General features: G+C 40.3%; 2 protein-coding genes across 2 annotated transcripts; one reads left to right on the top strand and one right to left on the bottom strand.

The window, feature by feature from the left end:
- Nucleotides 1–2868: 2868 nt before the first annotated feature.
- LOC121513748 (apolipoprotein A-I-like) lies at nt 2869–6635 on the bottom strand. The gene is made up of 3 exons (XM_041793701.1): nt 6481–6635; nt 6191–6341; nt 2869–3660 (listed from the first exon to the last, which is right to left on the bottom strand). The coding sequence occupies exons 1-3, from the start codon at nt 6518–6520 to the stop codon at nt 3087–3089; spliced, it is 765 nt and encodes a 254-aa protein (XP_041649635.1). The 5' UTR covers nt 6521–6635; the 3' UTR covers nt 2869–3086.
- Nucleotides 6636–12333: 5698 nt separating this feature from the next.
- Nucleotides 12334–13708, top strand: LOC121513746 (apolipoprotein A-IV-like). The gene is made up of 4 exons (XM_041793699.1): nt 12334–12384; nt 12489–12542; nt 12651–12801; nt 12882–13708. Exons 2-4 carry the CDS (start codon nt 12503–12505, stop codon nt 13456–13458), a joined length of 768 nt encoding a protein of 255 aa, XP_041649633.1. The 5' UTR covers nt 12334–12384; nt 12489–12502; the 3' UTR covers nt 13459–13708.
- The last annotated feature ends 1316 nt before the right edge of the window (nt 13709–15024 follow it).

The following is a 15024-nucleotide window of genomic DNA, read 5'->3' as shown; positions in this document are numbered from 1 at the left end:
GGGGTCTCAGCTGGTGGGTCTGGGATCAAAAGGGAGTACTGGTGCTGTCATCAGTGGGTCACAAATGTATATACGGTAGAAAATTGGGGTCAAAAGACTATTTAAAAGACTAAGACCATTAAAAGACTCGGGAGACTTTCCACAAGATTTTGAAGTGTTTTGTGGGAATTTGTGCCCATTCATTCTGCAGAGCATTCATGAAGTCCAGCACTGATGTTGGACAAGAGGGCCTGTCTTGCAATCTCCCTTTCAGTTCATCCTAAAGGTGCCCGTTGGGGTTGAGGTCAGGCTTTTGTGTGAGCCAGTCAAGTTCTTCCACGTTAAACTCATGTAGTCCTTGCTTTGTGCACTACAGCACAGTCATGTTGCAATAGAAAAGGGCATTCGGCATTGGACTTGGTGATGTGAGGCTTGCATGCAGCTGCTTGGCCATGGAAACCTGTTTCATGAAGATCTCTCTGCACAACTTTGTGTTTGCATTAATGCCAGTGGAAGTTCTTTACTTTTCAGGAGTGGAATCAGCAGAGCATTGGCAAGATTTATGTGGTCTTCCTTTTAGAGGCTGAGTTGCTGTTGTTCTTCAACTTTCTAATTAAATCACTTACAGTTGACTGTGGAATATCCTGCCAAGATCAAATTTAACATACCCTCTTACTATAAAGGTGGCATCCATCACAGTACCACACTTGAAGTCACTGAGTCATTTGGTATCTTTATTCCTTAACTGGTGGGTTGGGACCCAAAAGCAGTTGGCAAAGCCATTCTCAGTTGTGGATGTATGTGTGGAAAAAAAATGTAGCACAAAGCCCATAATGTGCTTTTACTTTTAAGGAAATGTCTCCATCTCTTTGTTCTGCCACGTTACATGCCATCTTAAGTCTAAACTGCCCCATGTTAGTAATAACAACATTTGAATGTGATTGAAAAAATAATAACTTTGGGTTTTAGCTTTCATAAGGGAGGTAGTGTTGAATCCAGAAACTTAACCAGTTGTGAATCACTGATGCAAATAAAGGCAGGGCTTTAAATGAAAACAGATTTAATGACACATGAATTGATCCCCAAAAGTTCTTCAACTGGAATGCCAATAAAAAGGCATAAATGTTCCCTCTATATTTTTACAGTTTGATGAGTTGTCTATGGAAAGTCTAGTCACCCTTAATGTAGTTAGAGTGAATTTAGAATACGTTTCTTTACTTTTGTTCCTTAAATGAAAACATTTCTTTCAAAAACGGTTTGGCAAGTTTCACTCAACACCATCCCCAAATCCTTTTCACAAATATTTACATCTGACAAAAATATGAAACTACCTTGAGGTAATATTTCAAAGGATTCTGCAATTATACCTTTGATTAGTAACCATTATGATATATAATTGGGTTTAATAATTATGTTTGTATTTTAATCAAAACTCAGTCAGTGTTCTTTGTTGTCATTCAAAATTAAAGCTGGTCTTTAGCCAACAGGAAGTCAATTGCCCTCAGTCTCAGACTGCAATAATCCAAAATGAAAAAAAACTGTTCAAATGCAAAACAGCCTATATATAAAATTATTATAAATATTGGTGTAGATTTCTTCATCCTAATTTAACAGTTTCATCCTTTGACTGCTCTATTGTTCTGTGTCCAGTTGAGGATTGAAAGGGAGATGCATATCACTGCTGTTTCTATTTACATTTTACAGTGTCCCAACTTTTTTGAGACAGGTTATTGGGATCAAATTTAGAATGTATGTTCATTGCATTGACTGTGATGCCCTAATTTCTTAAGACATATATCAGCATATGTTATCAATAAAAAGTCAGTATGTTTACATGCTGGAAGGAAATAGTGCCCTGCACGGGTCTATTATCTGGGCCCGAGTCCGGCCCGGGCCCGAAGGGGTGGAGCCCTAGCCCGGCCCGGCCCGACAGGTTTTCAGAATTATCAGGCCCGAACCCAAATGAAGCCCGACTTTGTTTTTTTTTTTGTTTTTTTTTTGCACACGCGATGCAGCAGCGCACAGCAACTGCTGACCTGCATATCGCAGCAATTGTAGGCCTATTAACAAATAAACACTTATATTCTATTCTATAGTAGAACTATTAATCGATTCTGAACATGGCAATGTCTTATTCAACAACAGTGAGCTGCTTAACATGGCAAACTCCGTTCTTTAAACACCACAAGCAGAACAGTCTGTTTACTTGGCATCATGCAGAAAAAGAATAGCATCCACAGTTTCAGGGGCAAGTCCAGTCCTCCTTTCTTCCATCACTCTTCCAGCTGCGCTGAAAGCACACTCACTGCTGCTACCGCTGGCTGGGACACGTAGAGCGGGAAGGGAGGGGGCAGAGCGGCAAGTGTTGCCATTTAAATTGGTTAAACACAAACACGACACATTGCTCTAATTGGCAGGTTTAAAACAAAAGAGCCCAAGCCCGGCCCGTGTCCGAGGTAATGATATGATCATTGGCCCGAAGCCCGGCCCTCGGGCTGTCGGGCTGTCGGGCTGTCGGGCCTAGGGCTCCAGTGCAGGGCTCTTGAAGGAAATACTGAATTATTGTGTCAGATTGTCTCAAAGTGCACTTTTAAATGCATGTTAGCCATACTGAAATCTTACTAAAAATTAATATCTGAAAGAAGTACTTTGAGAAGCCAACTGTAGCAAAGATGGACATATTTCTGTGCTGTGCAGGTAAACGTGCTGACCTCTGATGGCACTAACTATTGTGTGTATTCTGTGTATTTGAGAACTATAAAAAAAAAAAAAAACTAGTGTCTATATTTGAGTAAACTCTTTGTGATATGCTTTCAGTGTTTTTGGTGCACGACTAAAACCACTTCATCACGAGTGTGATTATGATCTTGTAAATGAAATGACAGATTCTTAGGTTTTTGGTGATTTTATTTTTTTCAGAAATATAGAAAGAGAACACTTTTTATGGTGGCAGATTAACACTTATTTTATGTTGTTAGCTTTTTATACTTTGGATACATCAAAATGTGCAACTTTTAAACCAGAAGAGCTGGTGTCATCAAACAAACATGGATGGGCCTTAGATTGGATCGGATGCAGCTTCATTTGGGGAAGTTTCTCTCTCTGACTTAGTTGGTTTGGGTGAAGGACTCATACAGGGCGGTGAGACGATCCTGGACATCCTTGGCCAGAGGGTCCAGTTTTTCCCTTATCTCCTCAACGTAGGGAATAGCCATATCTCTCGCCTGCTGGACTCTCTGAGTCACCTCACTGTGCACCCTCTCGGTCACAGGCACCACCCTCTCCTTGAAGTCCTGCAGGTGCTGGTCCACCTTCTGCCTCATGTCTTCGCTGTAGGGGTTAAGCTGAGCCCGCAGGTCCAAAACGCTTGCCTCCAGGCTGGCCTTCAGCTCATCTGTCTTCTGAATCAGGGTGGCCCTCAGCGTCTCAGGATCCATGTCAGCAAGAGGGGCCAACTCCTGTTTGAGCTGCTCTACTTGCTGCTGAATCTTGGTCTTCATGTCCTCAGTTATGGGGTCAAGCTTTGCCTTGGCAGTGGCCATCTCTTCCTCCAAACGTGTTTTCAGGGCGTAGGTCTCCATGGTGACTGTGCTGATCATTTCCTGGGCTGCAGGGGGGAGCTGTTCATGGACTCTTTGAGTGTACAGTGTGGCTGCATCAGCACTGTCTGTGAGACGAGCGCTAAACATGAAAGTGAACAGGGAGATCATTGTTAGCGTCTGTTCTTTCATCAGGATTACAAGCCAGCAACCGTCAAAAACACAAGAGGTCAGAAAGATTTTCAAAAATCTGAGTCATTCATTTATAAAATCTCAAAAATGTCATGCGACTATTTAAATCACAGCGTTTCCATAATAATACACAGACAATGGCTGTAAGGTAGCTGTTTGCTAAAAGTCATAAGTAACAAAAGAAGGGATGGGAGCCTATCCCAGCTGTAGTTGGGCAAGAGGCAGGACACACCCTGGACTGGTCACCAGTCAATTGCAGAGCAAAAACAAACTAGTAAAGATTAAAAACTCAAAAATCTCCCATTCAGGAAAGTTATAAGGGAAAAACCACATCTGTCGTGCATCTGAACAGAAGATTATCAGACTGGTGTTATAAATGAAATTTAAGGATGGGATATGGCTCCTAGCTCACACAAACTGAAAACTTAAAGCAGCTTTTATACTGTTAAAAAAAAAACTCATAGAGCTTTGAAATGCTTTGACAAACTATTGTTCACAAATCACAAGAAAAACCCAAGAGATGCTCTCAGTATCTCACTAGATCAGATAATGCTGCAACCCAAGAGCATATATGAGCTTGCCACACTTGGTCTTAATCAGGGCCAATCAGCCACACACACCTGGCACCTTATTGGCTCACGCTCAATGAGTGACCAGGCTAACCGTCCTCATGCTAACACGTATTACATAACATAAAATCATAGATTTCCTGCAGCTAATATCTCAATTTAACTTCCAGTCTGTGAAGTGGGACTACCATCAGATGACGGCTGCAGGCCAAATGAAGCATACCACACTAAGGTCATTAAAAAGCATTAGAAGATGTCCTCTGCACTGTAGAGGTGCTAAGAAACATATTTAGTATGTTTTTATAAATGTTCTATTCTGCCAAGCAATTTTATGAGAATTAGCAATGAAATGATCTATGTAACTTAGCATTGCCAAAGTAAATAGTTTACTTTTTTGTAAGTTTCAATGAACACAAAGCAATTCTTCTTGTGATCCCTTACCCCTTTTTAGATAAGTTCATAATGTGTCGGCATTAAGTATCTCTAAGAAGCTCAGCCCTGCTGGGTGAAAACATTCCATCAAAATGAATGGCGGTAAATGGGAAAGACAGGGTCATGCGTGATCAAAAAACTACAGTTTAACAGCTTTTAGTAGCACAAATCTAATGGAGACTGAGTAATGGATGAAGATTATTATCTTTCTGAACAAGTATTTGCATTGAAAGATTACAACATAAACAGAATTCTAGGTTTATATGAGAGTCTGTTTGGACTCCTGCCTTCAAGCTGGACTAATGGCCCCATCTTGTGACAGGAGAAGTTATAAACTGGCATTATCACCTTTTAATCATGGTGAATGAGTTTAAAACATTGTTAGTGCAGCCTTTCCCAAACATCAGAATCCTACAGCCCAGTTTGGGATCTGAAACCCCACCAAAAACGTTAACTTGAGTCTCAAATATTAACCTACTGTTTATTACATTTTTGTTTTTTATGAACAGAGAATTCCAATTTGACTGCATGCTGTGGAGTCATTCACATTATTGATTTTGTTTTAATCAGGTATCTGCAAAGTCAATTGAAAACCTCTTTTATATATATATATTTATCCCTTTAAGTGTACTATGTGGCCCAGCAAACTCTGTCCTTAATGTGTCCAAAAGACGCTGATAAAAATCTTAAAACCTGGTGGTAGAATGGTTAACACAGTGTCACCAGTTAATCCAACACCAGTTAAGCCATGACACTGGTTTTATACATCAGACATAATAAAAAACAAAAAAGTGGCATTAGTTAAAACTTTTGGCGTTTTTTTTTTTTTACTTTTGACTACTTTTAAGTTATTGTAAATGACCTCTCACAGTACACTTGTAGTTCCCCTGGGGCCCACCAGTGGGGATTGTTCACAGGTGGGCTGACAACAGTGTGATTTGTAGATTGCAAGGCTCACTTGTTGTGGTAACTGTGGTAGCCAGTGGAATTATATGAAAGTGCCTTTCTGTCCTTAGGTGCCCACTGTGGTAATGTAACAACATGGCAAAGTCCATGGAGGGGACCCTCCTGTTTTATGAATAAAGTTACTGAAAAATGAAAAAAAATCATATGTATTCAGGCAGTCAAACACAATTTAGACAGGCCTGCTTTTAAATGACATGTTTCATTTTTACCAAGTTTGGTAAAGGTCAGGTCCAGCATTTAACCACTTCATTTCCTTCTAGTTTGAGCCCAAGGCCACAGAGCTCCTCTTTCACACTTCGTCAGTTGAGGATAAAAAACATGTCACAAATTGATTATTTGATAAACACACTAGTGTTTCAGTGCATTGTTTTCTAATCTACCTCCATCCACTCTCGGGGCTCGTTTTCACCCAAACAGAGGCATGGTTACTCTGGAGAGTTGGATAGGATTAGGGTAAGGGTTAGAGTTAGGGTTAGGGTTGACTGCTCTTAACAGTGATCATGAAAGACTTACGTCACATCCTGTCCAAACTGAGACGACTTGATCATCTGCAGGGTGTCGTCGGCTGACTTGGTAGCCTTGGCAACATAGTCCCAGAATGCATCAGTCAGGGCTTCCAGCTGAGGTTTAGGTTCATCAGCATAGAGGAGGTTGGCATTACAGCCTGTTGGGTTAAAAAGGATCAGCTTAAATACTAAGAAATTTATTCTACTACTCAGAAAAGCTTCTTGTCCATCTTTCATTCAAGCAGAATTCTTTTCTTGCTTGTTAAGAGAAGACAATAACTCTGCTTTGAAACTCACCTGTTAAAACGGCAAGTGCGAGCACAACGAGGACCTTCATGGCTGTCCGCTGGGTGTATCTCTGCAAGCGCTTGTGCTTGGGTACTGATATTCTGTGGCTTATATACTGGAGCTGGTCAGACAACAAACATTGCAAAGTCCAGGTGCGGTTGCTGCGTTGTAACCTTGCCTCACCCTGCTTACCTCACTAACATGCAGCACACATAAGCTCACTTTATACATATCAGACATGCATGTTAGGTATGTTATTTAATTTCTGAAGCTGAATATATTATTGGTGAAAGTACAGATACAAAAAGTATTTAAAGCATGATTCTGACTTTTACCAGTCATCTTTACAGCCAGAATGCCAAAAATTCATAACATCAGCCTTACATGAACCCTGGCCTGTTTTCAAAGTCTTGTTATCACTGAGTTGTTAGCCGCAGATAACTCTACAGCCTATGATTTCTTTTATTTCCAACACTGATTAGATCAGTGGTTCCCAAAGTGGGTCGTGGGCCCCCCAAGGGGGACGTGAGGTCATGATGAGGGGGGCGCAATGAGGCAAGGCTTAGCAACACAAGCTGATGACTTCAGCACTGCAGAATCGGAGCAATTCATTGATTTCACCTCAGATTCAACAGTGCCATTGAGAGCCTGGCCACACTCTTTCCTTTTGCAACAACCTGCCTGTGTGATAGTTGATGGCCTGGATGGCCGAGTGGCTTAAGGCGTGCCCCATGTACACAGGGACCAGTTCGAATCTGGCCTGTGCCACTTTCCTGCATGTCTCTCCCCAGCTCTCTTACCCCTGTTTCTGATTGTTTCCACTGTCCTCCTTTTTCATTAAAGGCACAAAAAGAAAACAAATATCTTAAAAGATCAAAGCAAAAACAAACCAAAGCTGAACAGTAGTCACTGAATTTATGGCAAGACTTATAAATCTTAGAGATGTTTGTTGATCTTACATTTTTTTATGTTTTTATGTTGTGGTACATTAATAAAAATAAAAAAAAAAAAATATATATATATATATATATATATATATATATATATATAAATTAATAAAATATTTCCATCTGGGGGGGGGGGCTGGGAAAAAAGTCTGGGAACCACTGGATTAGATATAGAGTAGGGGTGTTCATTGTCTTGACATTAAGCCAACTAACGTCACAATTACTCATAGCTCTACTTTGTGTGTCATCATCATTCAACAATCTCTATGCGTAAGTTTGGCCAAAGGTTGGCAGAGTCATACACTGTCAGCTAACAGAGGACAAAGTGGCTCCAGGTCACACCAGAGATCAGACTGTATTCTTAACCGGTTAAGCCCTAGCTTCTTTTATTAGACTACAGCCCATCTTTAAATGAGTGTAACTCTGTAACTGCAAGGTCTATTTGAATGATCAAGGTTCAATAATGAAGAGGGAGCTTGTGAAATTTGTTCAGAAGTGTAAATATGTGTATAAATGTTACTGGGTCAGAGTGAATCTAGTTGGCACACACATTATATATGAAAAATGTCATGTTTGCCTATTTTTATTTTTATTTATTTATTTATTTATTTGCAACTTTAGCATATATATCCCATAGAAAGAATGCAGTTGAAGTCCAAAAATCTCCAGTAGGCCAAAGCACCACATTTTGGCATTACCTGTTTCAACGTTTATGCCACTAGAGGATTATTAGGGAACAAAAGAGAGAGATTTTAGTAAAAAATATCCAGGCGAAATCCCCTCCTGTGTCATTTGGCCACAATTTGGCCCAATATGGCACTATCGCTGCCATTTGAAAAATCTAACTTTTTTTTTTTACTCATATGCCATTATAGGTGGTCACTGTAATATGGAATTCCTTTTTCCCCTCAAACACCCAGAACTCCATATAGTTCCCTTTCAAAGAAAGTCCTACAAGGGAACTGAAGTCTGACAGCAAGAGGAGCAGATTTATTTTCAATGGCACAAAAAACAACACAAAATGAAGTGCAGAAAACTAAAAGAAACTGTTGAAACAAATGTAAACTGCACAAACATGACTAGAATTTTCAGTAGAGGCAGGGCTTTCCAATGAGACTATATTTGTGTCTGTAGTACCAGGCACCATCCCATAGGGGGCAGAAGTGTCTGGCTATTTAGCACTATGGCCACTTTAATATGTGGCCATCGATTTGATTCCTTTTTGAGCTGGATGTGTTGGAGGTAAAATGGTTTATTTGGGCTTGTTGCTGAGCTTCTTCTGTTTAATTTATGTTTATGTTTAGACTTAGACAACTTTATTTCTCCCCAAAGGGCAATTCAGTTTTTGCAGTCTACCCAGACCATACTCACAAACAGCAAACAGTTAATGTCAGAGACAATAATAAATAAAAAGTCAGTATATTGACAGAGATGCTCATTGACACATCCACCCTCATGTGACCCTTGTAGTTATGACACCCAGGATCAGGCAGAATTATAATGCACATTTAATTTGATGTGTAATATGTCTATTTTTGTTCAGAAATAGAGCAAGCACAGAGCAAGTTTGTTCAGATCAAGGTGAGCAGGACCAAATTTGGTCCTGCTAGGGCTTAAGAGGTTTAAATCTTGACACAGAAACAATTTTACTGATTATTCAGATGTTTTCCCACCTGGATTGCTGCTCAGACAGTACTTACACACACGTAAGAGCTTTGGAGAGACAGCTGTCCTTATCCCCATGCACAGAATCAATTCATTGATTGGATTTATTGGCGTCCCCACCACAAAAGGTGCTAATAATATCCTCTTTCACTGAGTTACTGTGGATCCTCTTCCTGTTGACCTTGCTAACAAGTGAGCAAGCGACTGGCTGATGGTATGCTAACTGGTGACCACAGGGACAAATTTTTTTGCTCTGTACTCTCTGTGCACTTTACTTTTTGCACTATAGAGATGGACATCATATCTCTAGCTCATGCTGATATCAGAAAGTCAGACAACAACATGACTTCTCTTATGGTCAAAGCCTGAGGCACTCGCTACAGAGCATGTGCAGAACACCAAGTCCTATAAGGCAGTGGTTCTCACCCAAAGGTGCCAAAGACTGTCCATCTTAAAAATGCATATCCCCTTTTCTTAAAAACAGAATTTAAAATGGCTTAAAATTGCTAGAATGGTTTAAATTGGCAAAAATGGGATGAAAATGGATAAAAGAGGCAAAAAATTAGATCAAAATTGCAAAAATAAGGAAAAAGTTGCAAGAATGGGTAAAAAAAAAAAACAGGCATAGAAGGTGGTAACAGGGGATGTAAGGAGCAGAAATGTGTTTGAAGTTGCAAAAATGGGTGGAAAATTAAGTACAGTTGGATTTAAAAGTGGGGGAAAGTTGTTTAAACTGGAAAAATGAGTTATCTGAGGCTGAAAAAATAAAAAGAAATGGATTAAAGGGATACTTCAACATTTTGGCAAATTCACCCATTGCCATAATTCCTGTAGTCTTAGTAATAGGTTCGTTTCCTTCAGTTGTCCGTGCAAGCTGTTTCTAGATCTGAGGGGACCGTTAAACCTGTGTATGCACCACGCTATGAAATAATCATGGAACATTAGGAGACGGAGATGTTTTTAAGCTAAATGCAAAGCTGGAACTACACTCCAGACATGGCTGCTGCACTGTGTCACTGCGCCCATTGGTTCACTCAAGATTATACGTTATTATTTTATAGCATGGTGAATGTACAGGTCACAACTTGTCCACGAGAGCGTTTTGGAGTTGTTGGATTGTGTATTTGATGAGTTTGATGAGGAAAAGCAAAAATTCAGTCTGTTAACATAGCGTTAGAAGTGCAGCTGGTTTAACGGTCCTCCCAGATCTAGAAACAGCTTGCACGGACAACTGAAGGAAACGAACCTATTACTAAGACTATGGGAATTATGGCAATGGGTGAATTTGCCAAAATGTTGAACTATCCCTTTAAATTTGCAACAATGGGCATAAAAAGGAGTTGATAGTGGCAACAATGGGTCACCAGAGGCATCAATAGGCAGAAAGTGGAAAGAACTGGTTTAGAAGTGGCAAAACAGGCAGAAGAGTGGTTGAAAAGGGTTAAAAGTGACACAAATATCTTAAAAGTGGAAGAAATGTGCTGAAGCCCTGAACACAGATGCGTATGCATGTATCTGACATTCACTTCCTCAAAAATCAGGGGTGGAAAGCAATTACATATTTGCATATTACTGTAATTGAGAAGTGTTTTTTACTTTTACTTAAGTATTATTTTATTGCTACATTTATCAAGCACTAAGCAAAAAACAAACACTAAAAGCCAAAACAAGGAAACCCAAGCTTTCTTACAGCAACTTGAAATTTGCTTTGACAGCACATGAGGGTCAGTGGAACATTACTACAGAATGATTTCACATTTTATTACAAAACAGCTGTTGAATTTTACTTTAGGATAAGGTACATCTTATTATACTGCCAAACTGGTTGGCAATACTCTCTGATTCTTACTAAATGTAGAAGAAAATTCATATTTCATCCTGAAGCATAGTTTATAGTATGAAGACGATAAAGTCACCAAGTACACAAATGAGCATCCCTTATCTAGAACATGATGTTTGTTATGGACAGTCCTTAACAAAGCACTGCTTGGTTTTAGATCAGGCAGGCCGTTCCTCCCAATCACCCCCCTCTAGGTGTTTCTATAATTGCCCACATGGGTGTAGAGGTCCCCCAGTACGACAATGGAGTCTCCAGGCAGCACCCCTTCTAGGAGAGACTCCAAGAGGTTTCTGAGCTGCCATTCGGTGCATATGCACCGATAACAGTCGGGGCCACAGAGAGTGGACCTTCTTGTCCACTGGTGAAAACTCCAACAATGAGGCTGACAGCCTGTGTGAGTATCCCCACACCTGCCACTCTCCTTGGACAACTCACTGACAACCAATATTTTTAGCAGTGATATTTAGAATATATACTTGACAGCACCATCTTGAAAAGGTCTTACTCAATTTGCTTGTATCTGGTTTCACTTGTTATTCCTCTATGAGGAAACAGAACTGAAATAGTCCTTTACTTCTTGTTGGATTAAAATAACCCAGACTTGTGTTTCAGCTGACAGGCCTAAAATGTAAACATGCAAAGGAATACTGTTTACTTCAGACATCCACATTTTTGTAGATCATTACATTCTTTTAGTTGTGCAGGAAAAATATGACGAAGAGTAAATTTGTGAAAGGGTCTTACAAAGAGATATTAACCACAAAGGAAAAACATACAAAAAAATTGTGTCATGAAAAAAAATTAATTTCTGCTGATAATTGCACAAAATGTGGTTTACCAGAAAACATAATAAGGTTTTACATGGTGATAATAACTTCTCATGGTCAATGCTACTGCAGCATCAGCAAAAAAGACAATCAAACAGACTTTAACCAAAAAACAGATGAGTAAATAAAACATAACAAGGTTATTCAGGGAGATGATGGCCAATGACCAAAGATACAATGACAGCAAAGACTACAACACAACTGACAAAGGTCAAAGAAAGTGCTAGTGCCTTGTGCTGTTTCATTCACATGGCTTGACCTGAATGCAAAGTCCACTGGTGTTGGCACTCTGAGGTTATCTGTTGTTATCTGCACGCTGTTAGTGCTTGACTTCATAAACTTAATACACCTTTAAGCTTTTAAATAGAGAAATGCTACTAAATGTCATGTGTTTAAACTTACTATTCAATATTAAAGCCACTCCACATGTACTGTAAAATAAATGTGTCTTCACCATAGCCTTGGCAGTCATGTGATGTAGAAACAGGAAGAGAGCCATTCTGACAGCATGGCAGTGACTCCTGGACTTTGGCTCTTGGCTACAACTGTCACCTGACTTCAGTATATATTGAAGCTTCGCTCAGATGCATTCACAAACATACTGATCACTCTAGCGCATACAAGCCAAAAGCAGGTAAGAATAGCTTTTCATTTCTCACTCAGTGGTTGAAAACAAGCATTTTTTATTTGGCATTTTTCTGTAGCATGAGTGTCAACCAGATGATTTTTGTTTTTCAGCATCAGCCGCGATTATGAAGGTGTTCGTGGTTCTAGCTATTGCAGTTCTGTCTGGTGAGTTGCCAGCTTGTCTTTTCTCTAAGTTTCAATTAAGAGCAACCAGCACTGATTGAATGACTGTAAATGTGCACTTTTTTCACATTTTCCATGTCCATCCAATAGGCTGTAACGCCAACCTCTTTTACGCCGATGAACCAAAGCCACAGCTGGAGGTGCTGACAGATGCTTTCTGGGACTACATCGCCACAGCCACCCAGACGGCTGATAACACCCTCCAGATGGTCAGGAAATCACAGTTTGGACAGGAAGTCAAGTAAGTTGTGCAATACAGGGAAGAATTAGAGGTTAACACAAGCTTCCAGTGGTCTAATTATGACTTTGTTGTTCCCTCAGCGCCCATCTGGCAGAGAGTGCCAACGTTGCCAGTAAATATGCCGTCACCCTCCAGGAAAGAATCCCCCCTGTAGCTCAGGACCTGATGAAGAAGATCTCCCAAGAGGCCGACGTGCTCAGAAACATGCTGACCCAGGAGATGAGCTCCGTCAAGGACAGGCTGGAACCCTACACCGAGAACATGAAGGCCAAGATCCAGATGGGTGTGGATCAGCTGAAACAGGAGCTGGCCCCTTACGCTGACACCCTGGACTCTGAGTCCCTGAGGTCCACCCTGACCCAGAAGAGCGAGGAGCTGAAGGCCAGCCTTGAGCAGAACGTTCAGGAGCTGCAGGCTCAGCTCGGGCCCTACACTGATGACCTGAAACAGAAGGTGGACGAGCACCTGCAGACCTTCCAGAGAAGCGTGGTCCCATTGACTGAGAAGGTGCAGATTGAGCTGACACAGAGAGCAGACCTGGTCAAACAGATGGTGGCCCCCTATGCTGAGGACTTGAAGGAAAGGCTGGACCCATATACCCAGGACCTGCAGGACCAGCTCATGACCTTGTACCAGTCCATGGTTGATGCCAATTAAGTCCACCTTCACCCTGGTGCTCCATCAAGATGCCAGCCATGTTTGGTCTACCTCTGTTTGAAGCATGAAAGATAATTTAAATATTTGAAATGTACTGTAAAGCAAATTACACTGGGTTTGTGCCCACAACATGATATTTATTGCAAGCCTATGCGCTTGACATGTATATACTCTAAGTTTTTATTGTTTGTGTTAAAGTTGGAAAGTAAAAATTTTTGTGGTGTCTGTAGTTCATCAAAAATAAATGAATCCAGAAAATATGTTCTTCTCTTCATTGCAATATTTACAAATGGATACATTTACTATAAATATACTGACAAGAAATGATTCTGTAGCCCTAAAGTGATTGATCTTATAGTGTGCAAAGGCTTGACAAGCCACATCAACAATGAAAGCAATTACTATATAATAATATACAGGGAATGCTTTTGGTCACGAGCTACAGAAGGGCTTAAGCATTTTCACTGCATCTCTAATCTCTCACGTCCTGGCTTGTCCCTGCTCCTGTCTCAGTTTCGCCTTCCACTTTATCCAGAGGCTGTCTGCTGTTCCTACCTTTACACTTGTAAATACTTGTCATAAAGGCGCACCTTCCTGATGTGTGGAAGAACAACAAGAAATAGCCGTGGGAAAAGTGGATGCAGAACATAACAAGTCAGTTATAGATTTATCCCTGCTGGTTTCAGAAAAAAAATGGAAGCAGTTTGCCCTAAAGAAGATGTTTTTTCCCTGATAGATCATGTGCTAGATGATTTATGTTGTGGAGTTTTGACCACCACAGTCCTGTTCAAGTCATACAAACAAATATATGACCTCTTGTGCAACATCCCATTCTTATAATACACAACACGAGGGCTTATCATCAGCCGACTGACAGAGCCAGCATCCAACGTGGAGGGTCAGAGTCCACTGATACTTATCACACACACACACACAATTAGTTTTTCTTTCTCAGTTAAATGTGACCACAGTAACAGTGAATAGAGTTTGTGCATGTTGTTTTTTTTTTCAACAAATTTGAATTTCAAGTGAAACATACACAAATCAATCTTTACTACATAGTCCACGTGCAGAGAAAGGACAGCACAATACAGAAACACAACAAGATGTATGGAAATCTACCAGATCAATGTGTAAGGTCCTACTTTTAACACCCTGTATGCAAATTTATTCACCAGGACTCCAGTGATTTTGGTACTAAGATGCCTGTGTCTGAAAGGTTCACCATTAGTTTATCTGTATTCCTGGCTACCATTACACCATGAAAACAAAGAACACGCCAAGCACTTCAGAGAGGGTCACTGAAAAGTGTAAGTCAGGGGAGGGATAAAAAAATTCCAAGCCAAATTATATTTACCATAAGTCATTTATAAAATCAATGAGAGGGTAAAAACTCCAAAGGGGTGAAAACTTTTTATGGGCATTGTAATCATAGGTGAAACTTATGGTGATAGAGCAGAGGTAGAAAAACCGTGTTCCTTACAGTGGCTAACTACAGAAAGTGGTTGTTTTGGTTGTTTTGAAGTAAAAACACCCTCATTTTCCATAAGTCATGTCCACTAAACA

This window comes from Cheilinus undulatus, linkage group 8 (assembly GCF_018320785.1).
Source record: "Cheilinus undulatus linkage group 8, ASM1832078v1, whole genome shotgun sequence".
NCBI classification, from domain to species: domain Eukaryota; kingdom Metazoa; phylum Chordata; class Actinopteri; order Labriformes; family Labridae; genus Cheilinus; species Cheilinus undulatus.
This window is presented reverse-complemented; position numbering and strand designations above follow the sequence as displayed.

What these genes read in the sequence shown, in the direction of transcription:
- LOC121513748 (XM_041793701.1), bottom strand. Translation starts at nt 6,520, where the DNA reads ATGAAGGTCCTCGTTGTGCTCGCACTTGCCGTTTTAACAG. An exon ending in CGCACTTGCCGTTTTAACAG is followed by an intron (nt 6,342 to 6,480) that starts GTGAGTTTCAAA and finishes TTAACCCAACAG; the next exon opens with GCTGTAATGCCAACCTCCTC. An exon ending in CAGTTTGGACAGGATGTGAC is followed by an intron (nt 3,661 to 6,190) that starts GTAAGTCTTTCA and finishes TTTCATGTTTAG; the next exon opens with CGCTCGTCTCACAGACAGTG.
- LOC121513746 (XM_041793699.1), top strand. Translation starts at nt 12,503, where the DNA reads ATGAAGGTGTTCGTGGTTCTAGCTATTGCAGTTCTGTCTG. An exon ending in AGCTATTGCAGTTCTGTCTG is followed by an intron (nt 12,543 to 12,650) that starts GTGAGTTGCCAG and finishes TCCATCCAATAG; the next exon opens with GCTGTAACGCCAACCTCTTT. An exon ending in CAGTTTGGACAGGAAGTCAA is followed by an intron (nt 12,802 to 12,881) that starts GTAAGTTGTGCA and finishes TTGTTCCCTCAG; the next exon opens with CGCCCATCTGGCAGAGAGTG.